The following is a 26,579-nucleotide window of genomic DNA, read 5'->3' as shown; positions in this document are numbered from 1 at the left end:
AAACTGCCACAGCAACTATGGCAAAATACGTGTAATTGTAAAAGACTACGGCAGAGTGAAACCAAGAACACCAGTCATGTTAATACAAGCGAATAAGCGTAACTCATCCTTTAAAAGTATTTTAATTTGACTCGCAAATGAAGACAACTATATGCTTCACACAAGAAACACACTTTAAATATAAAGACACAAAGAGGTTAAAAGTAAAATAAGTTCAGGGCTTCCCTGGTGGCGCAGCGGTTGAGAGTCCGCCTGCCGATGCAGGGGACACGGGTTCGTGCCCCGGTCTGGGAAGATCCCACGTGCCGCGGAGCGGCCGGGCCCATGAGCCATGGCCGCTGAGCCTGCGCTCCACAACGGGAGAGGTCACAACGGTGAGAGGCCCGCGTACTGCCAGAAAAAAAAAAAAGTAAAATAAGTTTAAAAGACAGACTGTGCTAACACGAACGAATAGAAAGCCGAACAATGCAGATTTCAGAGCAAAGGAAGTTACCAGGATGAAGCTAAGTTACCAGGGTCAATTCATCAAGGGGACATACCATTCTAAACACTAAAGCACCCAATAACAAAGCGTCGAAATACACTGGGCAAAAACTCCTAGAAATGGAAGAATGAAAAGATGGATCCACAATCATAGGTGGAGATCTTGATACCCACCCCTTCTCTCAACAATGGAGAGAACAAGGAGACAGAAAATCCAGCACGGATCCAGGAGCCCGCACAGCACTGCCGACCACGATGTCCTCACTGACGTTTACAGGACAGTCCTCCCAACAGCAGCAGATGGCACACGCGTCTCAAGTGTGCATGGGACACCTACAAAGATAAGTCTTAGGCTGGGTCATAAGACAAGTCTTCATAAATTTCTTTTTATGTCTTAATAAATTTTGAAAGAATCAAATCACGTTGGGTGTTTTCTCTTACCACAAATGAGTTGAAGTAGAAATCAGTAACAGAAAGGTGTCTTGAAAATCCCCAGATGTTTGGGAAGTAATACGCTTCTAACTAACCCACGAGTCAAAGAAGAAATCGAACATGAAATTAGAAAATATGCCAAATTGGAATGAAGATAACACAGTACATCAAAATCTGTGAGATGGAACTAAAGTGGTGTTTAGACTGCCAAACACCTACATTAGAAGAGAGATCTTTAATCAACGACCTCAGCTTCTACCTTAAAAGCTAGAAAAAGGTGAGCACATTAAAACTAAGCAAACAGAAAAAAAAACAATAAAAACCAGAGCAGAAACCAATGAAATAACAAAAAAGAAAAAACATCCAATGAAACCCCAAGATAAAAGTTGGTTATTTCAGATCAACAAAATCACTAAAACTCTAGCCAGACTGATCATAAAAAAAGGAACTAATTACCAATATAGAAATGAGAGAAGAGACATCGTCACAACCCTACAAACGTTAAAAAAATAATAATGAGATATTATGAACTTTGTGCCAATCAATTTAACGTCTTAGGTGAAATGAACAAATTCCTTGAAACACACAGAATACCAAGGTCTACTCAAGAAAATAGATAACCTGAACATAATTATTAAATGCGTTTAAAATCTAGTGAACAACCTTCTCACAAACAGAAGTTCAGGCCTAGATGGCTTTACTGATGAATTCCACCACACACATAGGTTAGAAATAAGACCACTTCTACCAAATTCTTCTCTCCACACGAAGAGAGAACACTTCCCAGAGCACTCTACCATGCCAGCATCACTCTGACACCAAAACCAAAAACATTATAAGAAAACTACAGTCAATATCCCTCATGAACTTAGATGCAAAAGTTCATAGCAAAATTTTAGCAAATTAAGTTCAACAATATCTACAAAGGGTAATAATACAACGTGACCAACCGGGGTTTATCCAGAAACACAAGCTTGATTTAACGTCTGAAAAATCAATCAATATAATTCACCGTATTGAGACTAAAGGAGAAGAAAACATGATTATCTCAAGAGGTGTAGAAAAAGCACCTGACAAATTTCAACATCCATTTATGTTAAAACAAACAACTCTTAGCATTAGTATTAGAAGGAAAATTCCTCAGTCTAATAAAGGACATCTACGGAAACCTAGTAACATCACACTTGATAGTGAGAAACTAAACGTACTTCTGGGAAGGACTGAGAAGAAGGCAAGGATGTTCACTCTTCCCATCTCTATTAAACATTGTACTGGAGGGGCTAGCCAGTGCAATCACGCAAGAAAAAAAAATAGGCGTCCAGATCGAAAAGGAAGAGGTAAAATTGTCTTTATTTGCAGACATGATGATCGATGTAAAAAAAAAAAAAATCAATGGAATCCACACAAAAAATCTACTAGAAGTAAAAATTGAGTTACAGAGGTATCAATATAAAAGACATATAAATACCAAAATTAATTACAGCTCTAAACACCATTGACAAGAGCATAAGAAAATATGAAAAACCTGGTATCTGACAAAAGAGGTACAAGGCCTTTCACTGAAAACCACAAAACATCTCTGACAGAAATTAAAGATCTACATACATGGAGAGATCTACAATGTTCGTGGGTCAGAAGATCTGATATCGGTAAGAGATTGATTCTCCCCCAGTGCATCTTGAGGTTCAATGCAGTCCCAAGCAGAATCTCACCAGGCTTCTTTGTAAAAATGGACAAGCAGCTTCTAAAATTTATACGGAAGTACAAAGGACCTGGAATAACCAACACAGCTTGAAAGAGAAGAGCAAAGGTGGATGATTTTCCTTATCTTAAGGCTTTTACAGAGCTGTAGTAATCGAGGCAATGTGGTATCGGCATAAAGACGGACTAAAAGGTCAATGCATCAGAAACGCATCGCCAAAAAGAGGCCCACGCTTTTACGGTAAATTGAGTTTTTAAAAGGGTTCCAAGGTGACTCCCTGGGTAAGGAATACTCTTTTCAGTGTATGGCACTGGAACAACTGGACACTCACATAAAAAAATTAAGAACTTCAAGTGAAATAACACCATTTGTAGCAACATGGATGGACCTAGAGATTATCATACTAAGTGAAGCAAGTCAGACAGAGAAAATATCATATGATATCGCTTATATATGGAATCTAAAATATGACACAAATGAACTTATCTATGAAACAGAAACAGACTCACAGACATAGAAACCAGACTTGTGGTTGCCATGGGGGAGGCGGGTGGGGGAGGGATGGATTGCAAACTTGGGATTAGCAGATGCAAACTATTATATATAGGATGGATAAACAACAAGGTCCTACTGTATAGCACAGGGAACTCTATTCAATACCCTGGGATAAACCATAATGGAAAAAGAATATGAGAAAGAATGTATATATATGTATAACTGAATTACTCTTCTGTACAGCAGAAATTAACACAACTTTGTAAATCAACTATACTTCAATAAAAATAAATTATAAAAATTAAGAACTTCAACCCACAATTTACATGGTAGACAAAAGGTAACTCACGGACCTAAATGTAAGCACTGAAACTAAAACCACCAGAAGAAAACACAGAAGAAAACCTTAGTAATCATGTATTTGGTAAAGATTTCCTAAATATGACATTAAAAGCATGAAACACATAAAAAATGAAAAAGCAATGAATTTGACTTCATTAAAATTGAGATCTTTTAGTTTTTAAAAGACACTATTAAATAAAGGAAAAGGAAAGCCATAGACTGGGGCGGGAAATATTTGTAAAACATATACCCTCGCATCGAGAATATATAAAGAACTTTCACAACCCAGGAAATAAGACAAACAGATCCATTTTTAAATGAACCAAAGGTCTGAAAGACACTTCACCGAAGAAGTCATACAGAGGCCAATACACCACGAAAAGGTCCTCAACATCATTAGTCATTTGAAAATGAAAATTAAACCACAAGGAGACGGCACTCCCCCACCTTATCAGATTGACTAGAATGGAAGAGACCAACCCCATTGAGCGCAGGGGACTGCAGGGACTGAAACTCTCACGCGGCTGGCGGGACTTATAAGTGGTGTGACCACTTCGGAAAACAGTTTGCCAGTTCCTTAAGCGATTAAATAAACACCTACCATAGTGTCCAGCCATCCTACCCCTAGGTATTTACCTAAGAAAAAAGAAATACAAGTCCTAACAACGAGGTCCTACCGTATAGCACAGGGCGCTGTATTCAATACCCCGTGATAAACCATAATGGAAAAGAATACAAAAAAGAATGTCTATATATGTATAACTGAGCCACTTTGCTGTACAGCAGAAATTAACACAATGTAAACCAACTATGCTTCAATAAAATATATTTTTTAAAAAAGAGGAAATACAAGTCCTTACAAAGACTTGAACACAAATGGACACACAACAGCTCAAGACGGGAAACGACCCGAATGCCCGCCACCATGTGAATGGATAACAGACTGTGGTTCGTCCACACAGCAGAACACAAGTCAGCAACGGAAAGAATGGCCCCTGGATACGCGCAACCACCTGGACGAACCTCAGAAGAACAACGTGCGGCACCAGACGGGAGCACGCACGCGTCTGTGATCCCCTGACCAGAGGACCCTGGAAAGGACAGACCAGTCTCTGCTGACGGGCAGGGCGGTGGCTGCCTCCTGAGTGGGGAGGGGCGGCAGGAGGGATCCCAAGGCCCTGAGGACACCTCTGGGGGTGACGGCCTCATGGTGTCCGACTGTGCGCTTTAAGTATGGCCGTCTATCACACGTCGATTATACCGCAATTGAAAGCTGGCTTTGGCTTACGTGAACAGAGTACGTAACCCAGACGCTACCACGTCTGTGCAGATCCGGCCATCGTGGCAAACCTGAGCCTGTCTGTCTGTCTGCTGCTCCCCCTTGCGTTTCAGGTGCAGAGGGCCCAGGTGCTGCTAACAGACTCCTAACTGAGGTCACTGGTTCCCAACTAAGGCGCCTTTGGTGGGCACTGACGGCCTTGCCATTTACTTCCCCAGCACCCCCACCCCAACCCTGCCAGGAGGAAGAGGCCACTTGTCCACCACCGTCCCTTTGGCCCTCAAGGCCCTCAGCTCTGGACTGAGAACCTGCATGCCGTCCGTGCCCAGACCACAGCCCCAGGCACCTGAGCTACCCACAGCACCGGGGCTCTAGGCTGAGGTCTGGAGAGGGTCGGGAATGCGTGCGGCCCACCAGGCGGTCTCGGGGGGATCTGGACCACCGCCACCTGGAGTTTCTCTGGTGAGGCCTGGGGCCCTGTGTGCGCGCATCCTGGCTCTGGGGCCTTGGAGAGCCACCGCCAACGGCAGGCCTACCCTGAAGCAGAAAGGGGGAGAAGCCTGGAGCCCGGGGCCTGCTGCCCCACTGCCCCCCGTTCTCAAGGTGGGGTGCAGAGGCCTCCAGCTCCCCGTTCACACAGCGACCAGTGACGGAGCTTATGACATGTTTGGCTCTCCAAACACTGGGGAGAAACCAGGAATTCTTACAAACTCCCCGGGACGAGAGAGCATCTTCCCAACGTCCCAGAGCTACTAAGTGGTCTAACAGATGTCCTCATTTAAAAGAAAATCACCTTGACCCTGAAATGAAGACAGAGCCCTTAAGCAAAAGGGGGATGCTTGGGGAAAGTTCAGGGGACCCCAACAGCAGGGGCTGAGCCCCGCTGCCCAGCACCCTGGAAACGGTGAGGTCACCAGGGCTCTGCGGTCACGTTCAGTCTTCTGCAGCCGGGTCCAGGGACCTCGCAGAGTCGGCAACGCTGAGAAATGAACACACACGACCCAGCCCAATCCCCACCGCCGAGGACCGCGGCCCCCGTCTCCGACCCTCCTGGCCGGGCTCAGAGAACGGTCGGTCGGGGAGAAGACACAGGCCCAGCTCAAGAAACTGAAGATGAAATAAAGACGCTGCCCGCCCCCCCTCCCACCCAGGTCTCCCCACTGCACTGTGTTCCGAACGCACAAATTATCCTCAGCCCATCACGCTCGGAAACTGACCAGACCATCGCCCGCCAGGAAAGGGGGCAGGCTGCACCTCTCAGCACACACTTGACATTTTGTTCCCGTCCAGGCTTCCCGTGCTGACAGTTTCTGGATTAAATGTGCAAATGGAACGCGGCCCCAAGGGCGTCCCGCTCCCTGCCGGCGAAGCTCCAGCCGAGTGTGCCTGTGTGCACGTGTGCGCGCAGACACGTGGATGTGCCTGAGTGTGCACGCCACGTGAGCGCGTCCACACGTGCGTGTCTGGGCGTGCATGTGCATCCCTGTGCACGCCTGCCTCTCTGCCAGTGTCCGGCTGGACCAGGTATGTTTTTACCAACCAGATCCTTCAAGCTGGGAAATTGGCACCACCAGCTCGCAGCAGCCCCGGCTTGGGCGTCTGCTCGGCACGGGGAAATTCTCTCAGCCCAGGGTGGCTGGGTCCACCTGGAAACGCAAACGTGACACCCCTGCTCCGAGCTTTGGGCCGGGGGTGTCTGTCTCGCAGCCGCCAGCCAAGGGGAAGTGAAACTGTCAAGGCCTGAGGCCCGGACTCGCCTTCCGGGGCAGCCAGAGGCCCCGGCGGATCGGCGCCTGCAGACCCACGTGTGTGAGCAGGGGAGCGTGGCCCCCGATTCCCACGACCCTGCGGAGGCCTGAGGGGTTCCCTGGGCCCCCTCTGCGCTCACGGGCGTCATCAAGGCCTCCTGAGCCCAGCTGGGGCTGCCGCCCAGGGGCCCAGAAGGAGCTGACAGGCAGCCCACTGGGCACATGGGACTGGCCCCGGTTGGGGGCATCTCCTGCCCGGTCACAGGAGAGGGCTGCCAGCAGCCGCTCCCGCCCCCCGACCCCGGCTCTGAGGTCCGTCTAGTGAGTCGGGGTCGGGGGCGGGGGGGGGGGGCAAGGTGCACGGGCAGCGGCCCCCCGACCCGCAGGGCTGCCCCAGCCCCCTCCCCCCGCCCGGGAAGTCGCACAATGGCACACTTCAATGGGCGCACAGCCGGGGCCTCTGGTTCCCATTCTCCCTGACCTGGGGAAGCAGAGAACACGATTATAGCCCATCTGAATGCAGGCTCCTGGGGCGATCATTCTGGCACCTGCAAGCCCCCAGCCCCCGCCCGGGGGTGACAGCTGGCAGACCCCACCGCGCCGTGCACCCCACGGCCACGAGGCCCTGCCGGGCTCATCCCATTATCCCTGACGACTTCCCCAGGGCAGCCCCCACGTGGAGCGCCGGTGCCAGGCCCCCGCCCGCACCCGGCGACACGGCTGCCTGTTCAGCCTGATCCCCGTTATGTTATGTCAGCTGTTACCCCGCGCTTAAAACAAGGCCCTCCAGCTGGTCAGGGTCAGATGTAAAAACAAGCCCTGACAAAACCCGGCCCTCCAGCTACCCCAAGCCGGAGACCCCACTGAATGTGGCACTTAAAGACGCGCTTCTCTGCAGCCCCCGGGCAGAGCATAAAGGAAACACCTGTCCCGAGGACGGCACACTCTAATCCCGCCAAATCCCCAGTGGAGGGGCCCGCGGGCCGCAGCAGGCGCCCGCACCCCAACGTCCGACTTTGGTCCTGGACCCTCACGTTCTGGCGGGCGAGGCGGGACGGAAAACACGGAGCAGTCCCCCCATCTCCGCCCGGGCCAGGCCCACACCGCGGGGCGGCAGAGCGCCGCGCGGGACCCTCCCCCCGGGGGGCGGCCGATGGGCGGCCTGGGTGCAGGTGAAGACCCCCTTCCTGGACGGTTGACGCCTTCCAGACGGGCAAGAGGGACGCCTGGCCCGAAAGGCCCTCCTGCCGACACGGGAGGCCAAGCTCCCCGTCTGACCAGACCCCGACGCCCCCGCTGGTCCCCAGCCCCCTGCACCCCAACCGGGGGCAGCTCCGACTGACTCTGGTTACCAGCCTGGAGCTGAGTCTCCACAACCTCGGAAAAGGGTGAAGAAAAGAGGGGGGTACAGTGGGGAGAGCTGCAGGATGAGACCACCCAGACACCTGGCTGCTTTGGAGAGAAAGCCTTGGAGACCACGCAAACACACGCACACACGCGGACACACAAATACGCACGCACACGCATCGCGGGTGCCAGGAGAGGCCGTGGGCTCCCCCGTCTCCTTCTGCCCGAGGGAGCGGAGGCCGGCCCAGCAGCCTCCACCAGCAGGGTGGTCGTTCCTCCCTCCCGGGGCCTCTGGACCCAGCGGGACGGGCTTCCCCAAAGGGGGAGCCTAGGAGACGCTCCCAGAGCCCAGGGCGGACGGGGTGCCGGCCAGGGGCTCTCAGCAGGCTCCCGGCAAAGACACCCCGGAAGGCAGCTAAGACGCCGGCACCCACCTCACAGCACAGAGCTTTACAGCCTGAAAACAGGAAACACTGTAGAAACAAACAGACCCAGACCCGGTGGTTCACACAGCCGGGGGCGGGGGGAGCCCTGCAGGCCGGGCCCCGGCTGGTCTCGGGCCCCAGGGCCTCCACTTGACCTCGCAGAGTCTCCCCGGGACCCGAGAGCACCCGCCCCACCGCCCTGCTTTCCTTCAGGAGGAAACTCTGGGGGCCCGGGGGAAGTGATCTGGAGGAGGTGCCCTGCTTCCGGGGGGACCAGGGGCTGCAGGTGGACGTCCCCGTGCCCCCCTCGCCCCCGCCCCCTCCCTCAACCCCAGGTGGGGCCCTGTCCTCCCCTGCACGGGCTCAGGGCGTAAAACTGCCCGGCGGCCCCAGGGCGTGACCTGATTCAGGCCACTCGTGCGGGATCGGGTTACGTGTTTTTCGGGAAAGTTTCAAACACTTTGCAGTTTCCTCCACCTCCTGCCCAGGCCCCCCTCCCCTGGTTCTGAATCGACTTGATGGACAGGACAGTCCTGGCCCGGGACGGAGTGTGGGCTTCACAGAGGGCGCCTTTGTTAGCGAGCGCAAGTTGCCCTAGGACCTCTCCACCCACAGGGCCCGTGAGCCCGCGGAAGGTTCCGGTTACAGCCGAGGGTTCCCGTTTTCACGGCTCTCACAGACCCCGCAAGAAGGAATGTCAGCTGTCCCCTCAGGAGCAGCTGCCCCTGGGCCAGGAACGCAGCCAGCCCTGGGGACGGGGACCCTGGCGGGCACAAACGATGGCCCCGGGGGTGGGGACAGCCCGAGCCACCACCCTGGGCCCCAGAGGGGGCCCCGCGAGCCTCAAGCCCTCGGCCTCTTCCTGCTCAGATGCCCTTGGGGCTGGGGGACCGTCCCCCTTATAAGGTAGGGACAGTGGCACTCGGCCCTGCAAGCCCAGGAGGGAGACCCCAAAGGGAGGGTCCAGGCCACTCCAGGCCGAGGAAGCCAAAAGCCCACAACCACACACACAATGAGGAAAAAAGGCCACAGGCGCTGGGAGAAGCGATGACACTCAGTGTGGATGGGGGCGGTGGCGGAGAAATGACCTGGAGACACGAGAGGAAGTGGGGGGCCCGTCACAGGGAGCAGAGGCGCCGGGCCCCTGGTTTAGGGGGGGCTCAGGCCAATGTCCACAGAATCCCGGGGGTCTCGCTCTCAGGGGTCCCCACCAAGTGGCAAAGGGGCTCTAGAGAATTAGCCGAGAGCCCTTGAGGGCAGCAGCTTCAAATTCTGCTAGGCGGCCCTTAAGCTTCTGTTCACGGACTCACATGGGGACATCGGGGTGACCCAGACCCGGGGGTGCAGGCGCTGCCTGGGTCTTGCCCACCCCACCTGGCACGGGGCGGACAAAGCAGTCTGCCTCTCCCCAGACACGCACTGTCCAGGGTGGGGCCCTTCCTCACCTGCCCGAGGAGCAGCCCGGACCCCGACCCCCAGCTCACCCCCTCCCCCGTCCCCGAGGCCAGTGTCCCTCTATCCCGTCTCCCTGGGTCGGCACCGGGCAGGGCCTCAGAGGCACGAGCGAGGGGGCCCCTGTGGCCTGGAGCCGCGGGCCGCTCCACACCCCCAGGCTGCACGGTCAGACGCCGGGACACTTCAGCCAGCTCCGCTGGGCAGAAATATCTGGAAGGCAGACTGCGGTGCGGGGCTGTCCCTTAGCTTTCAGTGTTTCTGCCCCAAACCCAAGAGGCTCTGCTGTGCCCACGGAAAGTCGCTGCCCATGAGGCAGCCAAGACCCCCGCCCTAGAGAGGGACAAGTGGGACACCTGAGCCAGGCCAAGGCCCAACCCTGGCCTGGCGGGACATGCGTGTCCACACGCACACACACGTGTGCTCGCAGAAGGGCACCGCCACCGCCTTCCGGCTCCCGGGGGGCAGGGTGTCAGTCCCTCCCCACGCTTCGGCGCTGGCCCCCTCTTACACAGGGCCCACGGGGAGGGCCCTGGGGACGCAGACATGAAGCCTGTGTCCTGCCCCCGAGAATCCCTGCTATTTGCACACAGACCCTGGCATGTTAGTGGGTGCACGAGAAACACTTGCTGGCTGAACAAACGCAGGCGAGGACACCCCTACCAGGGTGCAGGGAAAGGGTGGACTACATTCTGAGGCAGAGCAACAGACAAGGCCCAGGCAGTGGGAACCAGTCCTCACTGGGCAGCTCCTGTGTGCTGGGGACAGAGACCAAGGAGCTCAAGGCCCCGCAGTGGGGGAGATGACATCTTCCCAGAGCACTGGAGGACGAAGCCAGTGATGTCACTGGGCGAGCAGGAAGGCATCCCAGAAGCAAATGTACAGGAGCGGGGCTTTGTGGGATGTGTAGGAGTTCACCAAGCAGAGAGGAGACGGCTGGAGAAGAGCACTCCAAGGAGTAGGCGGCCTTGGAGAAAACAAGACCTTGGGGTTTGTTAATGAAAAATCTGGGCCACCCGCTGGTGCCCTGACATTGGGTAGGAGTGACTTAAGCTCTGTGAGTCTCATCCTCTCCACGTGAGTGAAGGACAGAGCAGAGGGCGTGCACGCAGCAGGCTCCCCAGGGGGGCCGCTGGCCCTGACTTAGCGTGGTCGTCTTTACTGGCATGTGAAGGGTGTAGAGAGCAGAAGCTGGGAACACGCGGGCCTGCAGAGGCCCGAGCTGAGTGTGAGCTGGGGCCGCCGGGGGGCTGCGGGGGGGGGGGTTCTGAGGACAGAGCCTAGACTGCGTTCCTGAGAAAAGTGAGGCCCGCAGAGGGGCCCAAGGGGGCCCAGAGAGTCCCATGGAGCCTGGTTTTGCATCTGGGAAACTGAGGCCCAGGGGACAGGAGAGTCTCGCTCCATGCTGGGGGAGCCGGAGCCCCGGGGTGGGTGATCCAGCGGCGGGAGGGCTGGGTCACCGCCGAGGGGCCTGGGCCGGGGAGGAAGCCGCAGCAATGACCTCATCCCCTAGGCCTCCGGGCCGCGGCTCACGGGGTTTTTAACCGCAGCATCGCAGGACAATTCCCTGGTATGTTCCCCACCAGAAGGCATGGAATACGCGGTGTCTGTGTTGTGCTTTTGAGTGCCTCTCTCTTTGTGTGGGATTTGAAAAAGGAAGGAAAAAAAAACAAAAAAAAAAACCCCTCGATTTCAGAGACAAAAACCAGCCCCTCACCTGGGCCCAGCCTGGGTCTCTTATTCCAGAGAGCGGGGAGGGGAGTGTTTCTGCCACAGCAGCAGGACAGGGGGAGACACAGAAGAGCCACCCAGACCCAGAACTCGTCCACAGGCGCGCGTGCGCACAGAAACACGGGCACAGAGCACACACGCACGGACCCACGCACACACACGTGCGTGCACACGGCGATGTGCACGAGCAGACACAAGCACACCGCACGCCTACATGCACAGACACACGTGCACACAGGCAGGCACACACACGTACGCACACACACACACACCCCCCCAGGGCTTCCTGTGAATTCAGGAACCATGTTGGGAGCCGGCCCTGCAGCCCTGGCAGTGGCCCTTTTCCCCGGGAAACCACAAACAAGGCTCAGATCTCAAACGGGCCCATTCACGGCCCTGGGACAGACCCTGCAGCAGAGATGAGATTCCACCCAAAATGGCTTTTTCAGGCCCCCCAAATCTCCCTGGTTCAGCAGAACGCTTAATCCCTCGGAGGCCGCCCTGGGGCTCCCTCACACAGAGCTGAGATAACAGCTCTCTGGCCCCATAAAAGCGAGCGCATGAAAAGAAAGGAAGAAATATGGGCTCTCTGGGAAAACACAGCTTTGAATGACTTTTTCTCCACCATTTAAGCATCGTGCTGCTCTCGGAATCCTGTGTGGAGCCCACGCTCGGCCCCTCCTGGGCTCCCGGCTGCGGTCTGGCTCCGCTCGGAGCTCTGGGCCGGGGCCAGCGGTGCCCGCGATCCGCGGACAACAGCGCCACCTGGTGTCCCGCGGCCCCGCCCTGGGCCGCCTGCAAACACCCGCCCCCGCGGCCCCCTCCCCAAACCCGGTCTCCCTCCGCCTGGGGGCTACCCCGTCCCCACCCCGCAGGCCGCCACCTCCACCGAGAGCTCCGGGGCGCTGCGCCTGCCCGGCCCACCTGAGGCTGCCCGCTGCAGGAGGGTCCCTGCCCGTCCCCACGACCCCCCCAGCACCCGCTTACCTCCTCCTTCCCCTCTCAGGGCAGCTCCTCCTCCAGGAAGCCCTCAGCATCCCCGCAGACAACCCCCCCACCCCCCTCCCCCAGTGCCTCTTCACCTCTTACCTCCTTCCCGTCCCCACCCCGGACATAACTCACATCTACCCCGGAGGCTGGGCCCGGGGCGGCCTCATTCCTCCCAGTATCCCAGACGCCCCACACCCGGCATGGCCATGACTCCAGTGGCAGCTGGATACGGCCAGCTTAAACCCACCGCAAAGGATCCGTCTCCACAGGCCAGTGAGTTAGGAAACCCTTGGAAACCTTGCAAGGCCATCAAAAGGTTATGTCTGAGGCCATGCTGCTCAAGCCCTCCGTCCTGCAGGTGGGGAAACCGAGGCCCAGGACTGCACACAGTGCAGTTGAGGTGCCCCCCGGGGCCGCTCTGGGCACGTGGGCTCAAAGGAGGGGTATCCAAACCCCGGAAGCACCGTTCTGGGCCTGCGGAGGGGTCGCAGCCCCTGGGGCCCTGCCTTCAGGGGTGGGGAACAGAGCAAGGAGACAGACCCTGTGACGCCCCCCTCCCTCCCGCAGACCCCTGTCACACCCAGACCGCTGGGGCAGGAGCCGGGTGTGCCGCAGGAGGGACGGGGACCGCGCAGAAGGCGGTTAGGGAGGGGCTACTGAAGCAGTGACGGCCAAGTCGAGGCCTGACGGGAGGAGAAGCCGGTCCTGTGACATGCCGAGCGGAGCACATGCAAGGGCCCCGAGGCGGCCGGGAGTGTCCAAGGGTCAGCAAACAGTGCATCAGAGCGGAGGGGAGCAGCGGGGGGGGGGGGGGGACAGACATGCGGGCGGTGCCGGGCGAGCAGCATTTGGGGGCCTGAGAGGCCCAGCCGATCCTGAATGCCACCGGGAGCTTCTAGAACGATCAGAGTTTTGTTCTGGGGAGTCGCCCCCGCAACCAATGGCTGCTGTGTGGAGAGGACTCCTGGGGGGACGCGAGGGTGGCAGCGCGCAAGGTGCTGATGTGAGAGAACGGGGGTGGACGAGGGAGGCGGCACAGGGTCTCTCCCCTCAAAGGGGTGGGACGGGAGATGCGACCACAGCGGGGGGCCCTCTGCTTGGAGCAGGGGAGCTCCGGGATTACCGCTGGCACACGCATCCCGGGCCCCCGAGAGCGAGGGGTTAGGAACGCACCCCCAGCTTGGGCCGAGCCCCCATCCTCAGCAGGGGAACGGTGCCCGCACTGCAGAGAACGGCCACCAGGTGGCACGCGGGCCTCACAGATGCCGGGACTGAGGGTGGAGGTCGGTGCTCAGCAGGGAGTGGGCGGGCAGGGGCGGGGTGTGGGGGGGTGGTGGCTGCCGGGCAGGGGGCTGCCGGGACCCGGGGGCCGGGACGGCACCACGAAGAAACCTGCGAGGAGACCTGTCTGAACGTGAGAGCACTGACTGGGGAGGGAGGTGCTCCCGGCCAGGCCAAGGGGAGAGTGGAGGCTGGACCAGGGGAGGCCCGAGGCCGCCAGGGTCTGCCCCCACCCCCAGGGCGGTCCTGGGGTGACCCCCCACCAAGGGTCTGGTTTCAGTGGCGATTCCCGGGCCGAGAGTCTATGCGGGCTTCACCCGGCCCATCCCAGCTGCACCCAGAGGCCCTGCATGAGATGCCCAAGGATTTGGCACCCGAACTCAGGACCCTCGGTGCTGATGCAGGGCCCGGGGCGGCAGGGTGCACACAAGGGCGGTCCCTGGGATGCTTTACATCTAAAAACCTAAGAGTAAACCTCCCAGCAGAGGAGGAACTGACCCCAGTCACTCAGGGGGCCTTATGGGCTGAACTGTGTCCCCCGCAAATCCCTATGCAGAAGCCCTAACCCCCAAGTCCTCAGGATGTGACTGTATTTGGAGCTGGGCCTTCAAAGAGGTGAGGAAGGTAAAATGAGGTCACTAGGGTGACCCTAACCCCACAGGACTGGGGTCCTTATGAGAAGAGGAGGTCAGGACACAGACACACACAGAGGGACGACCCCGTGAGGACACAGGGAGGAGACGGCTGTCTACACGCCGAGGAGAGAGGCCTCAGGAGGAACCAGCCCTGCCCACACCTGGATCTGGGATTCCAGCCTCCAGGACCAGGAGATAATACATCCTGTCGTTTAAGCCGCCCGGGCTGTGGACTTTGTTACGGCCCCAGGAGACCTACACAGGGGGCGAGCGGCCAACCAGGCCCCTGGGCCCAGCACCACCAGCACTTACATTTGGTAGAACGGCAGCCTTGGAATCTGGGCCCAGCCCGGCAAGGTCTTCCTGGCCCCTTCCAGCCACTGCCTCTTGAACCTCAGTTACCTTGGCCACGAGGAGACCCCAGGAGCAACTCGCAGAGCAGACGTGCTTTGTGCGGTCTGGGCAGGGGCTCAAATCACCCTGTGATAACCCAAAACGCCAGACACCCCCCAACTTTCTCCACTCTCTCCCTGCCCCCCACAGCTCCTCCCCTGCAGTCTGGGAGGTGGGAAGGAGGCCGGCCAGAGGGAAGGACAGTCCCCCGCCTGGGAAGCAGACACACGGCCGGCCAGGGCACCCGGGATGCTCACAGCAGAGAGAAGCACCTCCGGCTCACCCAGAGGGAGATGACCCCTGGCCTGCCCCAGGGCCTGCCCAGAGCAGGGGTTTGGGGACATCTCTCTGCAGGCCAAGAGTAACCGTCATACTGCCCGAGGGCACTTCTGCAAGGAGCTGCGGCCTCTGGGGCCTTGGCACGGACCTGGCTGGCACCCGGGTTACCTCCACAGGTCCTCAGGACCAGGCGAGCGGGGGGAAGCCTCCATGACCCCAAAAGGCCCTCCGTCTTGCTGGGATGGCGGCCGTCCTACTTTTCAAACAAGTCCCTACCTTTATATGAGAGAGTATAACCCAGTAGGGCAGTAGCAAGGACACCCGCCGACACCTCCACAGAGGCAGGGGAGACACCCGGAAGTCAACACCCACTTTAGAATCATGGCCCTCATTGGACTTGAAGGACTGCCCCCCCCGCACACCTCTCTGCCCGGGAGGGCACACTCCTTCAGAGGAAGCACAGGGAGCCCCCTCACCCCTGGCCCGGTAAGCGGAGTGACTGACAGATGCCAGTCTCCACACCTGAGCAGCACGCTAGACCAAACCAGGCAGCGGAATTCCAAAGTCAGAAAACTCTGAAGGACCAGAGGAGAAACTCCCGCACACAATAACAAAACGGAGGCCGTCACAGGCTGTACAAGCGACAAGAGCAAAGGCTTTTCCGAGACACCAAAATAGCCTCCAGGAAACGTAATGGAAGAGAAGCTCCCGTCTGTGGCGGCAACTAACAACAACAACCATTATCATATTAAACATAATAACAACGACGGTCTAAAAGCCACATCACGAAACCATAAACGCCTCCTGGGTAGAACAGACACGGCTTGACCATGGACAGAAAGACCCCACCCCAGAGAGATGTCGGTCTCCCCAGATGCATTCATCAAACACCATCGGGTTTTTTCTGGGAGGCAGACAAGCTGATTGTGAAGGTCACTGGGGAGAACAAACAAACAGGAAAGAATTGCCCCTGAAAGAGAAGAGCTGGGCACGGATATCAACCACGTGGCAAAACAGGTTTGAGTGCAGATATCAGCAAAGCAGCATGGCTGTGGGAGAGAGGCGCGGACAAGCAGCCGTGGGCAGAACACGGGGGTCCCAGAGCAGAGCCGCTGGCATCTGGGCATCTGGTTCACAACAAAAATGGCTCCTCAAATCGGGGAGCAAAGACACACTTTGGAGTAAGTGGTGCTGGGAGGGGGCAGACGAGAGGGACAGAGCGAGAGCGAACCTGACCTTCACGCCGGGATGTGCCCACTGCCGTCAACAGCTTAAAACCACACGACTAACCCGGATGAGTGCTTGAGGCAGCTGTGGCTGTTTCTCTATAACCTGAGAGGGGGAAACTCCTGTGACCCAAAATCCAGAAACGTCAAAGGGGAAGTGGAGCCGACGGCATGCAAATAAAACAGGCACGGCCTCAAGGCCATGTTACGAGGACTTGGGGACCCAAGCTTGCAGCCATCAGTTGGCCAGGGCTGGAGGCAAGCTGGCCAGAGGCTGGGGCAGGGGCTGAGACACCTGCAGGGTCCGAGTACCAGCCAGACCCGGGGCCACGGCGCAGGCCGAGCAGACCACAACCCCGGCTCCTTGTGCCCGCGTCCTCCTGTCCTTCCTTCCTGGCCCAGCTCAGAAGCCCCCTCCTCCAGGAAGCTCTCCCAGACCACCAGGCCCCGGGGTCCTCCCATTCTTTGGCCTTCTCAGCCTGACGGCCACATCCTGGCAGGTGAGGGTGCCAGGGTAGGGCGTCCCCACACCTCTAGTCCCCCAGTATCAGGGCGAGCCTGTAGAGCCAGCCAGCAGGGGGGCTCCGGCAGAGGGGTGTTTTGTGGGTGGGAGAGGCCAGGAGCAGCCGGCTTCACCCCCTGGTCCACACGCCTGGGGGATGAGAGTGCAGGGCCCCTCACGCAGCTACGTACCATCCAGAAGAGGGTCCCCGTGGCCAGGGCAACATACTGCTCGATGGTGGACAGCACGCTGAAGATGAGGCAGACCAGAACAATGAGGAAGCTGCGGGACAGGAGGACACGCAGTCAGCGCCCGCGCCAGGATGCCCTGCCCTCCCCGCTCAGACGCGGCCCAGGCCCGGGGAGCAGGCCCTGCCCTCCCCGGGTCTGAGGGTTCCAAGGGCCGCCAACCCTGACTGCCGACCGTCAACAGTGCACAAAGTGTGGCAAGCCAAAGGCATGTGACGCCACCCGGCCTCGAAGGGATGAGCTCTGACCCAGGCTACGGTCTCTTAAGGTGTCCAGGACGGAAATCCACAGAGCAGAGAGCAGCCTGGTGACCTCCGGGGCCAGAGGGGCCTCCTTCGGGGGAGGGGAACGTCCTGCACCTGCACCTGCACGTAGAGGTGGCGGCCGCAGGGCTGTGTGGCCGTCCGGACAACCAGGGCAGCGCGCCCAACACCAGCTCAGGGCTTGCAGTACAGGCGCCAGGAGCGGGCGTCTCCTGCAGCCGCTAACGGGGCGTCACCAGAGCCTGGGCTCCCAGGCGGGAGGCTGCTCTGACGCCTGCCTTCCCCTCCCCATCCCGGGGGTGGGGGTGTGGGGAGGCCAGAGGTGGAGCCCACGGAGCTGAACAAAGGGGAGGCGGCAGCCCCTGCCCCCGGGGCCAGCTCCCAGGCTCAGCCCCCCTCCCACCCCACCCCTGCACAGAGGGGCTGCTCTGATCACACCCGAACCAGTAAGGCTTCCTGAAGGCAGACCCTCGGGCCCTTCCCTCCACGTCCCTGGATGAGACCAGGCCGAGCCCCCAGCCCTCCTCCTGCCTGGGAAGAGGACAACTCTAGCGGGGGCTCCAAGCACTCTCTCCAGGTGGGTCCTCGCATGGCCCCGGGGGTGCAGATGTGGAGACAGCTCTCTGGGCCCACGCCACGGAGCCCTGGCCCTCTCCCCACCGAGATCCTGCTGTCTGCAGTTGCTTTCACCCCCCATCCCCACACGCCTGCCCTGTGCCCACTAGGAAGCCCACTGCAACTCCCCCACTGCCCCACTCCTCCCTCCAGCCCACCTTCCCTCCCGGCCCCTCAGAGTCCGCTGAGAACAGGCTGCCCGACACAGACCACACCCCACATTTCCTGGAGGAGACAGGACCCGGGCCGCCCGGATGCTCCTCCCTGCCTGGGGAGCCCCCCCCCAAGACCCGGCTGCTCTCCCGCAGCTCTCGGGGTTCCCTCTAACAGCTCTCGTCTCCACCTCTCTCCTGGTGCCTCACACAGGCTGGGTCAGCTGGACCCACAGAGCCGGGTCCCAGCCACCCCTCTGCACCCTGCCCCTTCGTCAGCCTTGTCTCTTGTCCTGACCACAGTGCTTGCCTCCACCCTGGGCCCCAGAGTCCACCCTGCCCGGCCACTGACTGAGCCCTCAACATCACCCCCACATGACACCACAGTGACCCTGACCCCAGCTCCTTCCCAGCATGCCCCGCCCCCCGCCTGCCTCGGGGCCTTTGCACCTGCCAGTGCCCCGCCTGCAAGCTCCGCACCCTCACCCGCAAACGGGACCCAACGCTCACCGCCACGTGCCTCCACCTGTGTCCTTCATGCTCACATATCGCCGCCGGGCCTGGGGCCTGTTTGTCCCCTTCTGCGCCGTCCACCCCCAAGACCACGAGCCCCCAGAGGAGGGCTGTGGGGTGCCACCCCCGCCACACCCCACGCCGGGGACGGGGTCTGGCGCACAGCAGGTACTCAGCCCGCACCTGCTCAGGTGCACCTCCAACGAGTCCCAGCTCCCTCCTCCGTCCCTCCCACGCTGGCCCTTCCTCTGCGCCCCGCCCTCCTCTCTTCGGGGTACAGCCTGGCTCACACCAGCCCCCGCCAGGACGCTGGACCCGAAGCACAGTCTGAACGCAGCCCCGAGTCCCGCAGCGGCTCCCAGCAGGACCCCGGGAGCCGCAGCCCTCGTTTGGCCTGGGGCCTCCCGGGATGGGAGACGCCAGCGCCCCAGGGCCCAAGGCCGCCTCAAGCCTCCCCAGTCCGTACACCCGGTGCCACCCCCAGGACCCTGCACGCCCACCACCCACTCTGCCCGACTGCAGACTCGCCTGCCAGCTCAGAAGGGCGTCCAGGCCCGCCCAGCCCCCAGGGAAGCCCTTTAACAGATGTAGCCGTGCCTCCGTGCTGGGACCTGAGGGCATCCCTTGTGTGGTGACTGAGACCCTGGGCCCCCACCTCAGGAAGCTTTCGATCTCAGGGGGACACAAGCGAACCCTGGCTGGCAGAGCGAGTGCCTGGCTGGCCCGACTGTCCCTCAGGCACAGAGCTCACTTGCCCCCGGCCCACACCCCGAAGCCCCGTGAGTCCCAGGGCCTCGCTGCCCGGCTCGGCCGAGAGAAACCAGGGCAGGTGAGGTCCCCCAAGGAGGGAGGTGCCCACCCCACCCCACCCCTGCCCCCAGGCCCCCTGGGTGTGGAGGCAGCCACACAAAGAAGCCACACTGCCTACAACGCGGTCCAGGCTGCTTCCGGGCCTCAGTTCCCCCATCGACACAGCCGGAGCCACGGCCCGCGGCCACTGCCTCTCAGGCCAGTGGACATCGGGCAGGGACTCAGGGGTCAGTCCTGTGGCTGCCCAAGGCTGGGCCCAGTGTCCCACCTCGTGCCCTCTCCTCCTGAGAAGATGGGCAGAACCCGCCCGCCCACGGCCCGTGGGGGTACTTCAACCACTCCCCGTCGGGCCCCAGGAAGCGGTCCGGGGACAGATGCCACAGATGCTACATACGGGGAAACGGGCTCGGGCTCCACGCTTCCCAAGGGTGACTGAACCTCGCATGGTCAAACCACGGAGGTCACGAGGCCAAGGCCCGGGGGTGGGGGCGGGGAGCACGACACGCATGGTCTCATCTCTCTCTGACCACCCCCGCCCCGAGGGACATTTGCGATGACACCCAGGGTCTGCCAGGTGATCCAGGACAATCCCCCAGATCCAGATCCTTCTCTTAGCCACACCTGCGAAGCCCCCTTTTCCACACACACTCACACTCAGATCCAAAGGTCAGGACACCAACATCAGGGCTGACCCGCAGTCCCCACGTCAATAAAACCGGCCTCAGCTCTGAGTCACGTGCCCTGTGCCCCGCACCACTGTCCCCAAGCCTGCGGCGACCCGCAGCCAGGAAGGTGAGGGCCGGGAGGGGAGGGGGCCGGCCCGGGCCAGGCCTGGACCCAGGTCTTTGGGCCCCACTGCCCAGCGCTCGCCAGCCTCCACGGCCAGGATGTGCTAGAAAAGTCCTGAATTCCCTGCCGTCTCCTGTCTCCCAAGGCAGACGAAGCAGACGGAGCCCAAAGCGGCGCATCGTGGTGGGCGCTGCGTGTGCTGCCAGGCGGCGGCTTGGCCGTGCTCTGGGGCCTAGGAGGCCGCCGTCACTCTCCTACAAGGCCTGTCCTTGTATGACTCTTGCTGCCAGGGTGGCAACCGGCCGTTCGCTGTCGCTGTTAGGATGACCCCGGACAGAAAGCAGAGCGAGGGCGTGTTAGAACCACGTGCCAGGCCGGGGCACAGAGACCCCGGGCGAGGCCTGGGGAGCGTCCTGAATGGGCTGCAGGTACCACGGCTGCCGGGAGACCTCTTCTACTCGCTGCCCTGTGTCTGGCTGCGCTCAGGGGGCCGGGGGAAGGGTGACTGAGCCTTGCCAAGGAGGAAGGTTCTGGCCAGAGCAGCCCTGCCTGGGGCTGTGGACAGGCCTGCATGGAGGGTGACAGCAGGGCGGGTGCCCTCACCCCGAGCTCCGCTCAGAGGTGCACGGAGACCCCCCGCTCTGTGCGCCCAGAGGCTGAGGCTCTGGGTCAGAGCGCGGGGCCCCTGCCTGGGAGCTCCTCCCCGGGGACCCGGCTGGAGACGGCTTTCCCTGGAGATCAGGGGGTTTGGCGTTCACGATCTCTCCACGCTTTGCTAGTCTCAGCCTTGCTGCATTCTGAAGGCTAAACAGCTCTTCAACTATTCGCACACGTCGTGCTAGTTTCAGAAAGAATCCCTTAACAAAGGCGATTCTTGTCCCCTCCAACCTGTCCTGCGTGGGGCCCGGAGCCTCAGCGATGCCAAGAGAGGGTCCCTGCCCTTCGGGGGCCCGCAGCAGCCTGAGGCGCCTGACACCCCCCTCCTGCCTCTGTGGGGCTGGCCACCACCTGTCCATTCCAGCTCACCTCCCAAGGCCCCAAAACCAGGCAGCCACAGACCCCAGGAGCTGGGAGACAGAGGTCCAGGGAAAGAAGGAAACCACCCTGTTCTTTGGATGGGGCGTGGGGAGCAGGGCTGCGGGGGAGAAGAAGCCCCTTCGGCCCCCAGTGCTGCTAGATCCAACTTCCCAGGAGGGCATGTATGTGCGTGCCCGAGGGAGGTGGCTACAGCCAGGGGGAGGCAGCTCCGGGCCCGAGGACAATGGCCTGCTTGTGCCCTGACGGCTGACCCGCCCCGGGCACTGCGGCCGCCAGCCCCCGCCCCGAGGGACGTCCGGAACGTTATCGGACATCATTTCGGGATCTGTGGCAGCAGGTGCCCTGGAAACACAGAAGAATGCAGCAGCCGTGCCAGGGCCGCGGGCCGCAGCTCAGCGGGAGGGCGCTCCAGGCGCAGGAGGCGGGCTGCAGACTGCACCCCCTTCAACCCCCGCAATGGGCTGGGACCCCCAGTACCTGGGACGGGCGGGCTCACCCAGGCCGGCGCCCCGCAGAGGCAGGGCGTGGGCCGGACCCTCGGGGAACCTACGTGAGTCTAACCGTGACGGTCTCTCCAGCCCACAGGGAAGCCTCTTTCAACACCGGGATGTTTCCCAGTGACGTTGAAAATGTGAACAAGAAGCACACACTTCACGTGCAAAGGGCCTGTGGCCTGTTCAAGGCGCCCTCAGAACCCAGACGCGAAAGACCTCAGCCTTCGGGCTCCCCGGGCTCTGAGCTGAGATTCCGGGACACTGAAATGCGGCACTGGGACGAATCAGAGAACGGAAGATGTGCCGTTACCTGTGTGCTCAAATTATTCAATGTATAAAAATTACGTACTTTGAAAAGCTCTGTCGGTCCAGCACGATTCTGCCCCTACGAGGTGCCTTTGAGAATCATCAAATCCACAGACACAGAAAATAGGCTGCTGGGGGCCAGGGGCTGGGGAAGGGGATGGGAAGTGCGTGTTTGATGGGGACAGAGTGTGTCCGTTTGGGAGGATGAAGTTCTGGGGATGAACGGAGTGACGGCTGCACAGCAATGTGAGCGCGCTTAGTGCCACTGAGTTGTGCACTTAGACATGGTTACAGGATAAATTTTGTTACATGTATCTTAACACAATTTTTTTAAAGTTAAAAAAAAAAAAAAGGGAACTAAGTCAATGACTTCTATACACAAGCCCTGGATGGCAGCCGGTGTTTGACAAAGGCTATAAATGAGGCTGAGCGAGGTTCAAAAACCCGCCCACTCTGCCCGGACCTTCGGGCGATAACAGACAGAGGGCTGGTCCAGTGGCCTAAAGCTCCCGGCCGAACTCGGAACGCGCGATTTAACAGATTAGCTGCTGACGTTCAAACCCCAGCCGTATCGGAGGGGCTCCTCTTTGTACAAAACTCACCCTGAAAGATAATAAACACCTCCGAACAAACAGAGGACAGGTAGCCCCGCTCGGGCCCCGGGGCTGGTGAGCCAGCACCTGGACGTATCCCCCGTGGCACTGGACCCCCCTCTGGTCCCACCAGGGCTGTCCCCGGGGTTGGGGGCAACACTGCCCAACAGGATGCCAAGACCCCGCGCCCGCTGGTCCAGCCCACGCGCAGCACTGCTCTGGGTGGGGCTGGGCCGGGCACGTGGCAGCTCACACCTCAGGCCCAGGTGCTGGGTGCTACGCACAAGCTCCCCACCACACCCCGTGTGGAAGGTGTCGTATCACCTCCCACAAGGAGACCGAGGCCACAGCGAGGCGGGTCCACAGCGAGGCGGGTCCCGGTTCCAGGCTGTGGGGCTGCCCCTCCCGCCCACTCTGTCCAGCCCTGAGAGGGCCCTGGATTGTACAGCAAGAAGCAAGGGGACCCCAAGGCTCTGGGACAGCAGGTACACGCCCAGGGCCGGCCAGCCCTGGGGCCCCCTGCCCAGCTCCAACTTCAAGGCAAGGACTGAGCCTCCCCCTTGGGCAGGGGACCCCATTGCCAAGGGCCAGGGTCCCCCAAGAGGGAACGCCACATCCCAGCCTGAGCCACAGGGTGCGGGGGCGCTGTCCTGGGCAGGCGGGGGGTGGTGGGGAATGGCGGGACTGGACCTCTTCCAGCTTCTGGGGGCCCCAGGCATCCTGGGCTCGTGGCCGCATCCCTCAGGCTCTGCTCCATCATCATGGGGCCAACTCCTCCGTGTCTGTTTCTTCTGTGTGTCTCTTATGAGGATGCTTGTCACTGGATTGGGGCCCCCTTCCCCCGGGTATCCAGGATCATCCCCCCCTCTCAAGACCCTTAACTTATCACCCTTGCCAAGACGCTTTTTCTACGTAAGGTCACGTTCGCAAGTTCCAGGGGGCCTGACGTCTTTGGGGGCCGTCATTCAGCCTCTATAACATAGAGAGCGTTTTAATAAACCAATAAACTGCTTAGGGTGATGATATCTATGAGTGAATCTTCAGTGAGCTTTCAAAAACCAGCATCGGGTATCTGGTAAAACACATGTTAGTGTCACGATTTTTAAAACAGTCCAAGATAGGTTTAGAGTTTCCTGCTCACCTTGTCACTATGTCTGCAAAGACCCTCTTTCCAAATAAGGTCACAGGCTCCAGGGATTAGGACGCAGCCATGTCCCTCCGAGGTCACCACTCGGCACTGCACCATCCAAACGACATCATGCCACGGAGCGAAAGGAGCCGGAGTGGCAGTCGACCCAGCCCAGGTGAGGCTCAGCGCCCCAGGGACCCCCGCACTTCTCACCCAGGACCACAGCAGCCCCCCCACCCCGTCTCCCCACCTCGTGCCGGGCAGGGTCCAGGCCAGGCCTCCTGACCAGGGCTTCCACGGGTTGCCCCCCACCCAGCCTCCCCCCGACCAACTCTGAACCTTCCACGGGGCTTGTTCAGAGGCACCGAGTCTCGTTCTTTTACGAGGTTCACTCGGGCGATGCGAGACCCGTAGCTAGACGGAGGCCTTCCACAGCCTTGTGGGGTTTCAGCTGACACTTCTTCTGAAAGTGAACTGGGCTAGGGACCCCGGAGACACAGGACCTCACACCTTGTGCTCCGGCTGGGCCCTCACGTGTGCCTGTGCACACAGCACCTCCCTAAAGGCCAGGCCTCCACTGCCTGGGGGCCACCACCACCGGGGGGCCACCAGGACTGCACCGGAATCTTCAGCCCACACCCCACTGGTCTCCCTGCCCCAGTCTTTCAACGTCCACTGGGCGGCTGGGGCAATCCTGGGAAAATGCAAATCCCACCAGCCCCTCCCAAGCTAAAGATTCTCCAATGAACTCTGAACTCCAAACCCACTTTCCTGGGCTTCCCCGCAGGGGGCCGGCCTTCTGATGCCACCGCTGGGCCCTGTGGGCCCTGCCCCACTCTCATCAGACCACTGACCACCTGCTGCCCACTCTTGCCCCAATAGAGCAAAGGCTCCCCAGGCAGAGGCCCATCTGCCGATGTTCCCCTTTGAAGGCCCCGTATGGGGCTTGGTACATGAGTGTTTGTTGAATGACTCACTGACTTAATGAATGTTTTAGGTTGAACTCAGGAGCTCAGTGGAAAGAATTCTCAGTGCCACCTCCTCCATGTAGGCCTCCAGGGTCTATCAAACAGTGAGATCCTTTCATGCCCTTCTTTTCCTCCTCGCCCTGCCCTGCCACATCCCCCCCCACCACGGTCCCAGCCAAGCCCCTACAGGGCTTCCAATGGGCCAGGACACCAGGCAGCTCTCCACGTACGCCCCCCTCCACCAGACTGCATGCCAATAGTGCCAGGCAGAAAGGAGCCTCCCGGGGGCGAGGGTGGGCTCTGACGTGAGCTGGGAGCAGGCACGGCCACCCCCACTGCCAGGAGTGCACCATGACGCACTGGGTGAGGGCTCTGAGGGCCGTGGTCCAGCTGCCCGAAGTCGGCCCCAGAGGCAGCAGGGATAGGCTGCCCCAGGAGAAGACCAACTCCAGGCTAGTTGGGGGAGACCACGGGGGGACACTGCACCCGTCCGGACCACCCACGCCGCCGGCCCCTCCCACGCCTGCAAGGCACTGCTCTCGCAGCCACTCTGCTCAGCGTCTGCGGGGAGGCCACCGGCCGGGCAGTGACCGCCAGGGTTCAGCCCGCACCCTCTCCTTGGGGCCTCTCCCCGAAACTCAGGACGACGCAGGTGAGGGGACAGCTTGGGCACAGGGACGGGGTCCTGCTCCCCCGGGAAGGCGTGTGACGTTTCCGCCGAGAGCAGCGCACCATAAGGACAGGGGGTCTACCACCCTCGCTCACCCGACGGCCGCGCTCAGGGACCCCGACCTCCCCGCGCAGACACAAACACGTTCCATCCTGGAGGCCCCGGGGAGCCCCCCGGCCGAAGGCGTTTCAGGTCCATCTCGGCCGGTCCCCAGAAGCCCCGCTGCACCCCGCCCCGAGGTGGCAGTGGCGCCCCCCGCACTGGCCATGCATTCCGCTTCGACAGCCCTGCAGGGCGGGCAGTGGGGCGGCCCGGGTCCAGCCGAGCTCGGGGGTCCCACAGGCCACCGCCCTGCCCAGCGGCCTGGCTGCCGTCAGAGGACGCGGGTTGTGGCCGCTCTCGCGTCTCAGCCCGGCACCCGGCGTCCGCTCACGTTCTATGTCCACCTCAGCACAGGGCCCTCGCGTTTCCGGGGGGGCGACCCCTTCTGCTGAGGGCCACGCCAGCGGGGGGCAGCTGGGGGCGCAGGCGAGCACAGGCTCTGGCTGAGGGCTCAACCACATCGCCCTACGCGGTCAGTTCAAAGCCTTTTCAGGGCACTAGAGGGGCGGCTGCGGGGGTCTGGGGGAGGGGGTGCCGTGCGTACACGCATGTGCGATGCCACAGGCGCCTGTTACACCATCAGAAACACGACAGCCACATCCGAGCACCAGGCTGTGGGCGACTGAACTGGGAACGTCCAGCCCCCCGGGCGCTTTCTCGGCGTCCACCAGACAGCAGGGGCAGCCACCCCCAGATCTGGGACCCCATACTCCTTCCCCTGAGGAGCCCCGGCGGGTCCAGGCCTCGGAGGGGCCCGCCTCGGAGGGCCTCCCGTCCACTTGGTCCTCGCGAGAAGCCCCAGACGCGGGCCTGTCCCTCATCGGAGGAGAAAGAGAGCACGTGACTGCCCAGAGCCAGGGATGCACACAGCGGTGGGGAAAGGGACTCCAGGGCCGCCCGACCGCAGTGCAGGCTCCTCCCACCAGGCTGTCCCTCCCGCCTTCAGGAAGACACGGTCCACCCGAGTGGCAGGGCCTGTCCTCCCACCGACCATCCCTGAGGGGCTGCCCCAGCCCAGCGGTGCGAGGACAGGCCCCAGGCGGGCTTGGCTAGGAGGGCTGGGGGATGCCCCGGCCCTCGGGGTCCCAGCACTGGACGGCAGGCCCACCTGAGGCAGGGCCGCCTGGCAGAGGACGAGCCCATCCAG

General features: G+C 60.2%; 1 protein-coding gene across 1 annotated transcript in view; it reads right to left on the bottom strand.

The window, feature by feature from the left end:
* KCNQ1 (potassium voltage-gated channel subfamily Q member 1) overlaps positions 1-26,579 on the bottom strand; it is a 345,053-nt gene that overhangs the window by 273,295 nt on the left and 45,179 nt on the right. The window contains exon 2 of the mRNA XM_067747923.1: positions 16,934-17,024. Within this exon, the coding sequence (XP_067604024.1) occupies positions 16,934-17,024 (91 nt within the window). The remainder of the gene's footprint in view (positions 1-16,933; positions 17,025-26,579) is intronic.

The sequence above is a fragment of the Pseudorca crassidens genome, chromosome 9, assembly GCF_039906515.1.
Source record: "Pseudorca crassidens isolate mPseCra1 chromosome 9, mPseCra1.hap1, whole genome shotgun sequence".
NCBI classification, from domain to species: Eukaryota; Metazoa; Chordata; class Mammalia; order Artiodactyla; family Delphinidae; genus Pseudorca; species Pseudorca crassidens.
Note: the sequence above shows the minus strand (reverse complement) of the source record. Positions and strands in the feature narration are given on the sequence as shown.